This window comes from Procambarus clarkii, chromosome 22, assembly GCF_040958095.1.
Source record: "Procambarus clarkii isolate CNS0578487 chromosome 22, FALCON_Pclarkii_2.0, whole genome shotgun sequence".
In the NCBI taxonomy this organism is placed as follows: Eukaryota; Metazoa; Arthropoda; class Malacostraca; order Decapoda; family Cambaridae; genus Procambarus; species Procambarus clarkii.
In genome coordinates, this window is record NC_091171.1 from 40,769,986 (window position 1) to 40,785,748 (window position 15,763).

Below are 15,763 nucleotides of genomic sequence, written 5' to 3' on the forward strand. Positions count from 1 at the left end.
AGAATGTCTACCATGCTCGACGTGGCATCAAAACAAAGGCTATGAAGTTAGCCCATCCAGCATAAGCATTTTCAGCTGGCTTCACTCTGATTGGTGGTTACGTCATAAGCACAACTAGTGACTTCTCTGACATCATCGTTAATGAGACAGTTGAAGTACCTGACCTCCTCCTGACTCAGGTCAGTATTGCACAGCAAACATCACTCAAGATGGCGGCTAGATGTACTCCTTCATAACCATGACTCGAGGTTCATTCGTCCTAATTAATAAATGATCCTACAACGGCCATTGTGTGATGCGTGAACACGGCCCAACCTGTGCTGTCCGAAGGCACCCGACAACAAAAGGAAGACCAGAGGCACACTTTGTAAAGTACGGCCTCATAAGACAGTTTTTTCTAAAAAAGTGGCAAGATGCCCTCGAGGCTAGTATAATAAAATTCTACTACATTGGTCTTAATGGTAGTGTGAAACCGTTGTTCTAGATTAAAAATGATAACTACCTATGTACCCCGCAAATAGTTACGAACAGATTAAATCCTTCTAGGATGTCATTCCTGCTGCAACATTTACGCAAGCAAGAGTGTTGGAGTGGGAGAAGCAACGAACATGTTCCAGTAACCACGTACAAGACGAACGTTATCCAAACGTTAACCTTACAGGTACAACTGGTCAGGGGCAAAAAATAATCTCCAGACGAAGTGTCATTCGTACTTGGTCTCCTGACGGCCTCCAGCGAGGCCTCGGGGCGTATCACAGTACCAGCAGTGTTATATGCCATACAAACTAAAGTGTGGGAAGGATGGCAGAGCATCAGTGAATGTCATCAGTGCCGTGGAGCGGCAAATGGACAGAAGTTCTGAAAGAAAATCGCGGCAGGGTCGATAGCACGTGTTAAATACGGACAGTGAACCAGCATGAAATATTTAGTAAGACGGGGCAGGATTGAGGCGGGAACGGGTGCCGATAGCAGTGAAGTGGGAGCCTAACATGTTCACCACATTGGCTCGGCGACCACAACCACAAAGAACGACAGATGCTACGACAAGAAATTCTTCACCTAAAAGACTCCAGCCTGACTTCGCCCATTTAGTTTTGCGAATGCTCGTGCAGATTCCGGCAAGAGGTTAACGCGGCTATTTATTTTAGATAAAAGATCTCCACCCTGGAAACACAAACCGAAACCGTCTATTTTCCGCTTGTTACAACTTTTAATGAAGTCGTTACATCTTGGCTTAACGTATTTATGACGTATTAGAACGTTGTTAAAACTTAATATATTGGTTGTTATAACTGGTTAGGTGGTGTTAAAACTTGCTCGAACGTTGCACCAACGTCGTAGTTTCGGTGTGTTTGGCGGGAACCACGTAAACTATGGAGACTAAATTATTCACACACCCTCCGTCACTGATGGAGTGCGAAAAGACGAATTTAGAGAATTCTATAACAGATGTTCAAGATGTGTCGACATTTCATTCACTATGATCTGCTGCCAGACAAACCAAATATTCCCAGTCTGGTACCTGTAGGTAGTAAGCGAGTGATCGAAACCTTTCCACTGGTTAAGGGGCTGTGTGCAGGATAAAGAAATTACAACAGTATTACCACTTATGTCGGTTTACAAATTTAGACACTGGTCGGTCTCTAGCCCATTGTTGAATGTGCATTGAATTTCGTAACTAGCTCATCAAAACTAACCTGCTTAAAATGTATTTTGGGGTTCAGTCCCCGAGCCCATTGTGCGTCTCTTAACCCTTCCCACTACCGGCCACAGGATGGTTATGGGTCACTACAGACTTTATCAAGCTGAAATGTATACCATTTGCCAGAGGTGAAAAATATTCCACGCAGAGTTAAACCGTTAGTTCCAGCAAGGAACCCCACTTCCAAGAGCCGCGAGAGGCAGTGGATGGAAAAGTCAGGAAAATGATATAGTCTCTTCAGTGTGCACGAAGTCTCGCCTCTTATCAGGAGAACTGAAAAAGCGTCAGAAATGTAACTGGCGAAGACACTTCCTAAAAATGGCTCCAACAGCAGACTGGTTGGAGTAACTTAAATATGTTCGTCTAGGCTTCTGCAGATGAAGAGCATGTTTCAATGGTCTTTTTGGGGTAGACCGCTTGATGGAATCTTTGTAATCGGGTTGAGCCACCAAGCGTCTTAGATTAATTGAATACTTCACTAGACTGACTATTGTTCTACGCACAAAGCTGTAGATACCTCGCCCACGTATAAAATGGCCAACAAGTGTTAACCTACGTTATTGCATATTCAATGTCTAGGCAATTGAATCTTTGCCCAATTCGAGAACAAACGGTTATATTTATGAAATGCTCCTGGGGGAGGGTGGGGGTGGAGAAGTAAGCAAGTAATTATCAAGAGAATGGGGGTGGAGAAACAACCGCCAATAACGAGCCTTGCCCGAGGACGGGAACAAATCTTGTATGGGTGCTTGAAGGAGACTTCAACCCGGCTGTGACCAAGCTGACCGTCTGGAAGTGAATGAGTTTACTTCACATTTAAATTTTTAATCCCAATGGACAATGAACATTTTAGAAAACTTCCCTCGTATTCCTAGATTAAAAAAAAAATTCCCTCCCCCCCCCCTCAAATGTACAGGTAGAATCTCTAGCAAGAGTCCATTAGTGAACTTAATGGTGGAATGGCCGCCGAATGGAATCCTTTACGACTGTTATAATCAGTTTTAAAGGAAGCTCCGGCGAGGGTCCTGCAACCCCGCTTCCCCCTCCTTTTAACAAGGCGGTGTCAAGCATAATCCATGAAAAATCCAAGTATTAAATACAAAATACAATCTAGAAATTAAAGTACTAAATAAGCACAAGATTTTATTTAACACTTTCCTTACACGCCATATTTAGGACACAAAGCAGAAAAATGCATTTTATATGAATACAACATTACGACCTTATCTCTACTACAGTATTTTAGCAACAGATCACATTTACACAACAGCGAGGCAAGAAAAAAATAACCAACGAAGATTTAAAAAAAAAAGACCAAGTCTGCTTTGGTCAACCTTGGAAGCGTTTAGCACAACAAACTTGCGCGATACCCATACACTGGTTTTTGCAATCTGTGTCTTCCTCCTTGCAGGCGTGGTAACAGGTGATCAAGGGGGCGAAGCAGGAGGGAGGACAATGACAGCACGTGTATTCCACGGTGTAGCAGAACATCCGGCAAGTAAGCTCCGGCACGCCTCTGCGAACACATTCTTCTATACAGGTGGGACCAAGGACTTCTGGGCAGAAGTCAGGGCACCTGGGAATGAACAGGTACATGTATCCATGAGACATGACTCTTCAAGTTAAGCCAAGTTAAAAAACTTTACAAATTGTTCCTACCAACTATAGTTATAAACAAAGTACTTTCCTCTCTAAGATGAATGTATATAGAAGGAATGAAGAGTTTTAATCTTATGGCATCACCTTAATTTTAAGAGAAGTTAGCCACACAGATTTAATCCTGCAATATTCTCAGTTACTCACAAGAAGCCTTGCCGGGCGATTTCTGTCAAAACATCATTGGCAAGATTGTTGAAATCTCTAGCTAAAGGGGAGATTGAGCCATTTACAGAGTCCCCGGACGAGAGGACATCCTCTAATTGACCCAAGGGATCAAAGACGCCTTCGTACATGCCATACGAGCTTCCGGGGTCGTTCAGCACACCAGAAGCCTCCTCAGAATCACTCTGATCAGAGTCCTTATCCAACTCTCCGGAGGAACAGCCATTTGGATGCTGGGTCGTTGGTTCTGGATGAGGAACCAGAGGCGTTGTAGACTGCCGGAAATAAATTTGTGGTAAAATTTAAATGTGGACGCTTTAGTATAGAAATCTAAAACTATGAAAAACAGGTTTAAGAAATATAATTAGGGTATATTTACCTGATCAGATACTATCGGGTCAGTGACTGTCAGCAAGCTTGTCTGAAAAATTGCACATTTAAGGGTTTAGTGGAATATCCTTAGTCAAGGCAAAATTAAATATTTAAAAGATTATAACTATAATTTAAAGATTTTATATGATCAAATATTAAATTCAGCATGTCTGGAGAACATCCAAAAGATAAATTAAATTATATGAAGAGTTGTGCAAGTTAAATGACAAAAAGGTTATTAGATCCCAAAGTTACGCATTCAGGTTTATATTAGATATAACGAGCTTAGTTAAGACTTCAGTAAATACATTGTAGAAGTGTCTACTAGCACTAAAAAATTTACATATTAATAGAACATTACCAATTCAGTTCCAAAAACATTTAGAGTAAACGAGGGTGGCCAGCTTATATTTGCCTGCGAGTTTTACACACCACACAACATCAGGACGCCAGGTATACAACGACCGGTTTATAAAAACCCAAATCCTATCACGTAACCTGACTCAGACTTACTGCGAGGAAGAGAAGAACCCTCATGGTTATACGACGACCCCAAAATACGTAACTAATGTCCTCCACAGCAGCCAAGTGTTGTCGTGTGTCCGCAAAGTGGAGCTCTGACCTCTGACCGTCGCTCTCCCCCTGACCTCACCTCCCACCCCTAGTGCTCCCTGCGCGATATTTACATACGGACACGACGCGACGAATCACGGGCTCACCACAGCCCGTGCTACATGGACATTTCGTTCTGAGTCGCTAAATCTAAAACAACAACGCGACGGGGCTACCATGTCGCAGGTTGTGCTAAAGTGTTATTGGAATGCATTAAGCGATAAGTGGCGTTTAATTTGAAGAGAAACAGAAGTTGAAAACTGGTGACCCCCGCGCGGCTGTTAAGTGCAGGACTAGCAATTGGAGGTCTCAGTGTCAGTTGTTAGACGGGAGTGATGGTTCCTGGTTATTTCTGTAAGTATACATCATATATATATACAAGCATGATTGTTATGTATGTATATATATATATACATGCATGAGAAATATATTTATAACATACGTCCCATCGAACTTTAAAAGTTCATTAATATATTAGTATTATAATTTGATACATAAGATACGTATGCAAACACATCAATATACATACATAAATATGTATAAGCCTACATACGAATGTTAAATATTTCATAATATTCAAAATAGTCAATGTTTAAACAATTCCCATTTTCATGTTATTATAAGAAAATATTCTAGCAACTAGAGTCTTATATCCTTATTGATGTTCGTATATCCTTATTGGTGTTCGTATATCCTTATTGATGTTCGTATATCCTTATTGATGTTCGTATATTTCGTTATAGGCAATTGCCTTTATTTATGAATCTCGATTCATCTTCATATATCTTTATTCATAAATTCAGTAACAGTTACATTATATTTGTTTCTTAACTTAATTTGAGTTGACTGTTAAATGCGTATTTAGCGTTGTTGCCGTGTATACCCATCACGGGTATGGGTATGGTGATGGGTAAATAGGATGGGTCCTCCCACCTCTCCATTCAGTCCCTGGATCCCGTTACCCCTAGGCACCCCTCCCCTTCGTTCCTCCCCCATGGCTTACCTCTCCCCCTTCCCCGATTTCCCCATACCTTATGTCCAACCCCTTCCCAGTCCCCCATTCTCTCAGAAAATGTTTCGGTCTCTTCCTCCCTCGTCTTACCCCCTCTTCCCACTACTTTTGTCTCCCCATTTCGTCTTGACCCCTTCTCCCTCTTCCCTTGTATCCCCTCCCCCCCCCCCCCCTTGTCTCTACTACTTGTCCCCCCCCCCCCCCCGCTTCTCTTTCTCCTCTCTATTTTTCTCCGTCTCTATCCTACATATTACTACTATCATAATAAGAGCAAATGTCACTATGTCTTTATAATTATTATATGATATATACACAGAATATAAGTCTCCCCTTGCGAATTTATGGGTTGTTCAGTTTTCTATGATAGGGGGAGGAGGGGGCAGAATATATAATTTACTTGTTTTATGGGATTATGGTGTTAGTTTAAATAGCTGAATATTTCCGCTAACCCTAGAGCAGTGAATAATGGCGTATATTTCCATAAGAAAATTAAAACAAAATCCGTTGTATTTTTTCATAACATTTTCGTAGGTGAACTGGGCGGGCAGTGGCAAGAGTTGCCGTGGGGGTCTGAATGTGACCGTGATACGTTGTTCTCTTTTGAATGCTGGCGACCCCGACCCAGTCTATGTTCATCCCATACCCCAGACCAACAGACATTCTCTTTTATAGTATAGATTTAAGAGGGGTACCCAGCGTTGCCGGGGTTTGTCTCTCCTTTGTCTCTTTGTCTCGACCAGGGGAGCCGGTCGGCCGAGCGGACAGCATGCTGGACTTGTGATCCTGTGGTCCTGGGTTCGATCCCAGGCGCCGGCGAGAAACAATGGGCAGAGTTTCTTTCACCCTATGCCCCTGTTACCTAGCAGTAAAATAGGTACCTGGGTGTTAGTCAGCTGGCTGCTTCCTGGGAGTGGAGGCCTGGTCGAGGACCGGGCCGCGGGGACACTAAAAGCCCCGAATTCATCTCAAGATAACCAATTGGAGGTCCAATAATTGGTTAGTTCAAGATAATTCAATTTGTCCCTCTATCTAGCAATCTATTCATCAATTTATCCATCTATCCATATCTCCATCCATCTGTCTATACATTCATTTACCTCTCTCATTCACATATCCATTCATCCATCCATCTACCCCACTGTTCATCTGCTTATGCATATATCCGTCTATCCAACTATCTATACATCCATCTATCAATACATTTATCTAGCTTTCCATTCATCTATCTGTCATTCTATCCCTATATACACATCTATCCATCCCTTTTTCTTTCTGTCCATCAAACTTTGTATTCATTCAGTTATATATCCATCCTTCTATCTGTTCATCCATCCATCTCTCATCTAGCTACCAGTCTGTCCATCCATCTACTCATCTATCTCTATTCATCTATTCTCCATCCATCCATCCATCCGTTTATCCATCTATCTAGTACAATAAGATCAAATGTCAATATGTCTTAATAATATTAAATTACATTCACGCAGAATATAATAGTTTCCCCTTTTTTAATGTATGAATTGACCTTCAGTAAGTTAGACTTAACTATTCAGCACATTCTAGTTCGTAATAATATTACATTAGGTTTGAGAAAATACAAATTTTGAATATGTAGTATGTTAACATTGATGAATGCCTCTTTGGGTGGTCGGCCGCTGCTTGAACGAGCCTAGCCTGAGGACACAGGCTGTTTCCGACAATACGAATATAAGGTGGTAGATTTTGTCTACAGAAGAAATACACTTAAAAGCATATCCCAGTTTTCGATATGTGTATACTCTGGCTTGACAATCTTGATGACCAAAGTTTACTTGGTAATTGGTCAGAAAGGCATTTTGGTGGTCTTAATAACTCTCCAGAGGATAATAGGTCTTAAGCCCTACACTAAATTACCACTTTAAATACAGCTTCTGTGGCATTGACTCAATTTATACAGGCTTAAGATTGCTTTTTAGCAAGTTATACATGTGTGTGTATATCTGTGTATTTACTATTACCTATTTGTGTCTGCAGAATCGAGCTATTAGCTCTTGGACCCCGCCTATTTAATCAATTTTATTTTTTCATCTATTATATATCTACTGTATAGATTTTTCTCTGATACACACACACACACACACACACACACACACACACACACACACACACACACACACACACACACAGAAAGCAGCTCGTAGCAGCTGTCTAACTCCCAGGTACCTATTTACTGCTAGGTGAACAGGGCCATCAGTCTGAAAGAAACTGCCTATTTGTTTCCGCCTCGGCCGGAAATCGAACCCGGAACCTTAGGACCCCAGAGGTCTGTCCACTCAGCCGCGAGGTCCCAAGGCATATGTGTGTGTGTGTGTGTGTGTGTGTGTGTGTGTGTGTGTGTGTGTGTGTGTGTGTGTGTGTGTGTGTGTGTATGTGTGTGTGTGTGTGTGTTTTATTTGTGTAATAGTAACCCCATAATAAAGACCAAGTATCTAGGTGTTGAAAATCCCGTTTTCTATTATTTTTATTACTTGATTCTCGACTCCAGGACAGGAAGCCTGTGGAACTCCTGGTTCAACCTAGACGACGACCTGACGTCTGTACACCTGCATCGTCATCGGGGACCGTCGGATCGCGTGCCGCGATTTAACCCATAGGGTCGTGTTGCGTCATCTGGCTCACTTATCGCCCAGGGTCACGGAGAAGGCAATAGATTTTAATTTTTTTCTGGCTGGTTCTTCGGGCGGAGAGACTGCTGTATTCGGCGCCGGCCGAGAGGTGCTGGGAGATGGCAGGTCCTGGTGGGCCCTCTGGGTGTGGTGGGCTCCTAGTGTGCCTTCAGGACGTGATGGGGCTCCTGGTGTGTCCTCAAGGACCTCGTCTCTGCCGAATGGCACTGAAAGACGTTTTGGGTTGTCGCCCATATGGATACGAGTTTAAGAGGGGTAGTTTTTCTTTCTCCTTGACTGCCCAGTGTTCTCCTGTGCGGGATGGGGCCCGGTGCTCGCCTCCCTGAGGGACTCCTGGGACTCCCCAAACATCTGCCCATCAGCGTGGATATTTCCCGCAAGGCGCGCTATTTTCCCCCAAATGCCGATGCTGATATATCTGTATGGCTTTGTGATTTACCTTTCAAGGGTATGCCGGGGCGCATATGGCACCTCTGCTCTCGCCGCCCCTGCACCAACAACACCATGGAACCTGTATATATATATATGTATATGTATATATATATATATATATATATATATATATATATATATATATATATATATATATATATATATATATATATATATATATATATATATATATATATTATCCATCTATCCATTGAGACCACAAGGTCTCCTCTGAATACTTTTTATTTTCTTCTCCGAGGCTATGGGTCCCCACATTGGCACCAGAGGTGGTACCCTCACAAACTTTTATATATATTATATATATATATATATATATATATATATATATATATATGTATATATATATATATATATATATATATATATATATATATATATAGTATATATATATATATATATATATATATATATATATATATATATATATATATATATATATATATATATATATATATTGTATCGAGGTCCCCCCATGATCGAACTACTCAATCTTCCCCAGGATATAACCCAACAACAGTTGCCCAACTCCAGGGTACCACTTTACTGCTAGGTGAACAGAGGCATTAGGTGGAAAAGAAATATACCAAACTATATCTATCCCAGCCGGGACCCCCGACTGTAATCTTGTATTTTCCTACGATCATTTAGATAATGACAGTGGGCACTGATAAAAGAATGCCTTTATAAAAGAGTTTATGTTAGCTGAATGGGTGTTCCTCGTCCATTCCGCTGTAGACCAGGCAGCAAGTCGCCTAGGGGTATGCACACAGAAAAGTATACCCCACTGAGAGTTCACTTTGGTCCTTGACACGTAGAGGACCGAAGTATACTTGTTGGTGGTTATTCAAAGGTATTGTGTTTATAGGCCTTAAACTCGACATCAGAGGACCACACCGTGGCCGAGCAGCATAGCAGGACACCAAGCAAACCGCAGTGAGTGTGGGGCTGGATTCCCAGGATACGTCGTGGGCATCTCCATGGTCAGCATTTCGTAGGTTCCAAAGTTTACAAACATCAGATATGAAACAATGTTAAATAATTGTACTTTCGTCCAGGTGTAAAGATGAGCAATTCACTCAATACGAAACTGTGACTTTTTTAGATCACTAATGACATCTAAAAAAAAATTAGACCATTAAAGGCAAACTGTAATGAAATTTCTTTTTATATTTGCTTTAATTGAAGATTTGGATAATACGTGTATAGTAGGACAAAAAAATAAAATAATTTCAGCACGTTTGCTAGGACTGACTGTGATTTTATGTTCAATACTAGAGGGGTATCCGGCGATGCCCGGGTCTATATTTATTCTGCCTCCCTCCCTCCTGTTCTCTCTCCTTTTAACCGGTTAACCCAAGTGCCTAGCCACTTGGGCTGCACGGTGGGGCGACGATCTCACTTCGTGCAGGTCGCCGTTCAATCCCTGTGGGAACCGACCTGTGAGATTTATATTTATTTAATTTATATGAATTTATATTTACGTTAATTTATATACTTCGATAGCAATTTGTATAATGATAAGTGGACTGTATTTCTGCAATAATCTCATAATCTCACAAATCGATCCTCTACACATTAGGGGGGGTTATTAAATTAATATATATGCAGCCAATCAAACTACAGTAACTACATACATTGAAGAGGTTCCTTATCTTATAGTACAGCAGGTTAGTCCACCAGGTATAACTAGGGTGTAGACACCAAATTATCCTCTTTGAGGTAGCTTCCATATCACCCAGTAACTGGTGCACAAATCTTCCTTCCTCGTCTTGACCTGTCAAAAGTGCGCTAGCTGTGAAGCCAGAATCCTATATATGACAAGTATTTCAGAGAAACTGTACAGTACATGGAACATGAAGACCTGGCTTAATTACCTTTAGTTTGAGGCTTCCACGTAATCTAACCGGGTCACCCTATATCCTGACATTAATGGCCATAAATGAATGATAAACGGGTTTCGGATAGACTTAACTTGAATTGTAGACATCGTGTTGGAGATGGTACCTTTGGTTTCCATAACACTACGTCCAAGTAAAATTAACAGGAGCCGAATTTGCTCCCGTGTGAGCCTCTGGTCTCAATATAAACACAATGGCTGTTTAACACTCCATACTATTGACGTTACTGGCCGACATTGTCCAGAATGATAGGAGCCGAATTTGCTCCACACGTCTCGGAGGTGACACAACAAAGGCTGCCCTCCTTCCTCCCTCACGCCTGGCCTACTTTGTCCAGATTTCAGAAAGTGATAGAAGGGTCACATTTACTCTACTTTAATATTGATAATTAAGTTAATTTATATAAGATGTTTTTATGATGGTAAAGTCCAAAGACTAATGTATTTAAGAATAATTCCCAGCAGAATAGCTGGTGAATTATAATAGTATGTGGTGATGATATCCCGTTTTCTTTAGACGGTAATTCCACTACAAGTTACGTTTTCTATGGGTAACTTGTTTATACAATACTGTACAGCTATTATCTGTATGATTATTAAATGGTGTCGGATTTTCCGACAATCCCCGACCGTCCAAGGGGGGGTTGGGCGCCATTCCTCCGGCCCCCCCCCCCCCTCCCCGTCCCATCCTCGTCCTTTATCCTGACCCCTTCCAAGTGCTGTGTGTAGTCGTAATGGCTTAGCGCTCTCCACTGATAATTCCGTTGCCTCTCCCTTTTAACCCTTCCATCTCGCTTCCGTTGACACCTAAGTGTGCTTGTGGGTGTTGAGCTTTGGCTCTTTGGTCCCGCCTCTCAACTGTCAATCAACCAGTATACAGATTCTGGAGCCTATTGAGCTCTATCCAGTCTACATTTGAAACTGTGTATGAAGTTTGTCTCCACCACATCACTGAATAGTGCATTTCATTTGTTAACTACTCTGACACTGACAAAATTCTTTCTAATGTCTTTATGGCTCATCTGGGTACTAAGTTTCCACCTGTGTCCCTTTGTCGGAAAATCCGACACCATTTAATAATATTACATGCAGGCAGATAATATTGCTGCTGTATTGTATAAACAAGTTACCCATAGAAAATGTAACTTGTAGTGGAATTTCCGTCTATAGAAAACGGGATATCATTACCACATACTATTATAAATTCACCACCTATTATGGTGGGAATTATTCTTAAATACATTAGTCTTTGGACTTTACCATCATAAAAACATCTCATATAAAATAACTTAATTATCAGAATTAAAATAGAGTAAATGTGACCCTTCTATCACTTACTGTCATCTGGACAATGTAGACCAGTAGCGTCAGTTGTGAGGGAGTGGTCAGCCATTGTTATTGTACTTAGACCAGAGGCATGGGAGCAATTCGGCTCCTGTTAATTTTACTTGGACGAAGTGTTATGGAAACCAAAGGTGTACCATCATCAACACTCTGTCAACAAATACAAGTTAAGTGTTCTGTGTTTACAGATGTACAGTGTTTTCTCTGATATAGCTGTCATATATTAGGATTCTGGCTTCATAGCTAGCGCCCTTTTGACAGGTCAAGACGAGGAAGCAAGACTTTGTGCATCAGTTACTGGATGTTGGAAGCTACCTCAAAGAGGATAATTTGGTGTCTACATCCTGGTTATACCTGGTGGACTAAGGCCTGCTGTACAAATAAGATAAGGAACCTCTTCAATGTATGTAGTCTAATACTGTAGTTTGATTGGCTGCATATATATAAATTTAATATAAACCCCCCTAATGTGTAGAGGATCGATTTGTGAGATTATTGCAGAAATACAGTCCACTTATCATACAAATTGCTATCGAAGTATATAAATTAACGTAAATATAAATTCATATAAATTAAATAAATATAAATCTCACAGGTCGGTTCCCACACCCTTTGCCCGTGTTCCACCCGTGCTAAAGAGATTGTCTTTGTCCACCCTGTTAATTCCCCTGAGAATCTTGTAGATGGTTATCATGTCTCCCCTTACTCTTCTGTCTTCCAGGGACGTGAGGTTTAGCTCCCGTAGCCATTCCTCGTAGCTCATACCTCTCAGTTCTAGCACTAGTCTGGTGGCATACCTCTGAATCTTCTTTAACTTTGTCTTGCGTTTAACTAGGTATGGACTCCAGGCTAGAGCTGCATACTCCAGGATTGGTCTGACATAAGTGGTATACAGGGTCCTTACTCAAGTTTCTAAAGGCAGTTCTTATGTTGGCCAATCTAGCATATACTAGCATGATTCCGTAGTGGGCAAAACATGTTCCAGTAACATTGAATCAACATTATCGTTGTTAAATGAACGTTACAGACGCTGATTAAACGTCGATAACAGCAGAAATATGTTGAACAAATATTCCGGGGTTAATCAAACCCACATTTCAAACATCAAATGACTCGTGGATTGTGGCAATAAAAGCCAGTTCTACGTCAGTTGAGCGTCTGGGAGTCGAACCCAGCCACCTTGTGACAGTCGTCGTGCTGTCACAATCCTCCTGGCAAAGTTTGGTAAGGCTCTAGCTCCAAGCGTCTGGCCCCCAACCTCGAACACACATAGTTATTTTTTACATTGTACCCTTTTGCATGTTATTAAAACTAAATGTTCATGGCATCTGTGATAGATAATAGACTCTTGATAGATAATGGCTGTCGATTCTGGCTCAAGATAAACTGCAAATAATGAAGATTTAATAAGCACAGCTGATTCTTTGACTCAATTTTAAGGAAAGGTTCAGTGAGGATATTACTGCTTTCTACAGTTTCTTTACGTACCTCATAGAATACATGAAGATATCTGACAACTACAGGACTATTGCTCCTACGGTATTTTCTAAAATATTTATTGTACTTAACTTTGACAAGTGTTTTCGAGGCGTCATTAAACAGAGAATATTGTTTTAAGATTCGCTACTTGGAACAAAAAGTTCTAAGTAGCACGGGCTATGGTGAGCCCGTAGTGGACTTAAGGAACATTCCGCCTTTACTGTCACGTTACTGATGCATTCCCGGTATGAGCGTAGAGGTGTAGACGCAAAGTAATTATGAATTAATTATTTCTCCATAAAATCAACACATTTCTCTCATAGTAATTATAGGCATTATAAATGACATACAAGGAATTTCTACATATATACGAGCTTTGTGAGTCTCTGGCACACATGACTGTTCCTGTTTTTGTGGTTCAGTAACAGGTGTGTTTCATTTATGGAATAAAGTTACCGGGTAACATAAAAAGTTGTGTGATGTCACTGGCATACGTAGACATACCTATGTCAGCAGGCATGGGTAGACATATTAAACCATCTTGAGTGCAGGGGGGACAAGAGCTGCCTCGTATGGGGATAATAAGCCTTCAGCAGGCACGGAACGTGTCTCTATTACTCCTCTCTCTCTCCTATATTTATTGTAGGAAAAATTAAACACTCTGGAAGATTATAATTACACATATATATACCTGTTTATATATATTAGCTGTGATTATCCCAATATGGGATCAAACACATTCCATTTTAATTTCGTTTCAGTCTTAAAGTAATATATTTTTTCTTTGCGATACGGTGCAGTTTGCATGAAGGTTTTTCCTCCCGATGACTGCATTAAAGTTATATAATTCTCCAAACATTATTCTACAAAAATATAGTTAAGAAACCCTTTATCACAGTTGTTAAAAGTAAAACGTTTGTATTACGGTGTTTTTTTTTTTTTATATGTAATTTTGGACATCTATATGTATGTTCGTGACAGCCTGTGTGTGTGTGTATGTGTGTGTGTGTGTGTGTGTGTGTGTGTGTGTGTGTGTGTGTGTGTGTGTGTGTGTGTGTGTGTGTGTGTGTGTGTGTACTCACCTAGTTGTGCTTGCGGGGGTTGAGCTCTGGCTCTTTGGTCCCGCCTCTCAACTGTCAATGAACAGGTGTACAGGTTCCTGAGCCTATTGGGCTCTATCAAATCTACACTTGAAACTGTGTATGGAGTCAGCCTCCACCACATCACTTCCTAATGCATTCCATTTGTCAACCACTCTGACACTAAAAAAGTTCTTTCTAATATCTCTGTGGCTCATCTTGGCACTCAGTTTCCACCTGTGTCCCCTAGTGCGTGTGTCCCTTGTGTTAAACAGCCTGTCTTTATCAACCCTGTCGATTCCCTTGAGGATCTTGTGTGTGTGTGTGTGTGTGTGTGTGTGTGTGTGTGTGTGCGCGCGTGTTTGTGTGTCTAGCTTCGTGGCAAAGTGTGGTTCACGCAGTAGTGACAGAACGAGTAGCTTATGTTAAGGATAAGACCTATGGTCTTTCACACGTCTAGGACCCACAGCTTCTGGATTACAACTCTTTCTCAGGCCGGGGACGAGTCTCGTAAGCCCGGCGACAAGACTGAAGCATGAACCATCACGAACTCTTGAAGGAGCTGTCGCCAGTTGAGGACATGTTATCGGTGGACGAGTTGGACTCTTCATCATCGTCGCTGTCTGAGAACTCGTACTCGTAGGGCTGTCCGGGCTTGATGGTGTCGCCTCCCTTTTCCTCCCACTCACTGAAGGAGCCGCGGTAGATCCTGTGGGAGGAAGAAAGTCATTCTCGTCGTCCGTAAAGAGGGAGTGAAGGAAGGAGGGAGGCGCAGGAATGATGATGAGATATTACATGAAATTATTTCACAACCTGCTGACCAAACACGAGTCAGCTGCTGAGTAGTGATGATACAGGCAAACTTCTGCTATTTCATTATACAGACCTACCCAAATATTGAATATTTATCGCAGTTATGAGCAAGAATTGCAATTAAGGTGTATTGAAGCAACACAAAAAAAAATGAAGTGTTTGAGCAATGTTTAATATGTTCGTGACAAAAATAAGAAATATTCATTTAATAGCATCTTTGATAGAGAATAGTTGGGATCGCAGAGAGCACATGTCGACCCCCTCGGCTTCAAGCCGGATATGTGCAGCCTGGAGCCAGCTGGCTGTACCTGTTGGCAGCAATGTTTACCTGTGGCTCTTGAAGCCCTTAGCCTGCAGGATATCGCAGGCGGTCTTGGAGCGGACGCCCGTCCTGCAGCACACCACGAGGGGTTCCTGCGTCCCGGGCTTCTCAAACCCGTACCTGGACTTGAAGGTCTCCTCGTCCAGGCCACACGCGTACTTGATCTCCGTCACTGTAAGGTAAGGTGATGA

General features: G+C 41.6%; 2 protein-coding genes across 2 annotated transcripts in view; both read right to left on the reverse strand.

Annotated features, from left to right (window-relative positions):
- Positions 1 to 2,832: 2,832 nt before the first annotated feature.
- On the reverse strand, positions 2,833 to 4,563 carry LOC123756650 (uncharacterized). The gene is made up of 4 exons (XM_045739881.2): positions 4,409 to 4,563; positions 3,903 to 3,944; positions 3,506 to 3,798; positions 2,833 to 3,278 (listed from the first exon to the last, which is right to left on the reverse strand). The coding sequence occupies exons 1-4, from the start codon at positions 4,430 to 4,432 to the stop codon at positions 3,032 to 3,034; spliced, it is 606 nt and encodes a 201-aa protein (XP_045595837.1). The 5' UTR covers positions 4,433 to 4,563; the 3' UTR covers positions 2,833 to 3,031.
- Positions 4,564 to 14,022: 9,459 nt separating this feature from the next.
- LOC123760268 (rhodanese domain-containing protein CG4456) overlaps positions 14,023 to 15,763 on the reverse strand; it is a 36,271-nt gene continuing 34,530 nt past the window's right edge. The window contains exons 3-4 of the mRNA XM_045745786.2: positions 15,579 to 15,744; positions 14,023 to 15,146 (exon numbers count right to left, since the gene is read on the reverse strand). Of these exons, the coding sequence (XP_045601742.1) occupies positions 14,981 to 15,146; positions 15,579 to 15,744 (332 nt within the window). The 3' untranslated portion in view covers positions 14,023 to 14,980. The remainder of the gene's footprint in view (positions 15,147 to 15,578; positions 15,745 to 15,763) is intronic.

Bases quoted from the DNA above. Each gene is read 5' to 3' on its own strand.
- LOC123756650 (XM_045739881.2), bottom strand. From the start codon at position 4,432: ATGAGGGTTCTTCTCTTCCTCGCA. The intron at 3,945-4,408 runs GTAAGTCTGAGT...GCAATTTTTCAG, and splicing joins GGGTTCTTCTCTTCCTCGCA to ACAAGCTTGCTGACAGTCAC. The intron at 3,279-3,505 runs GTGAGTAACTGA...GTTCATTCCCAG, and splicing joins ATCGCCCGGCAAGGCTTCTT to GTGCCCTGACTTCTGCCCAG.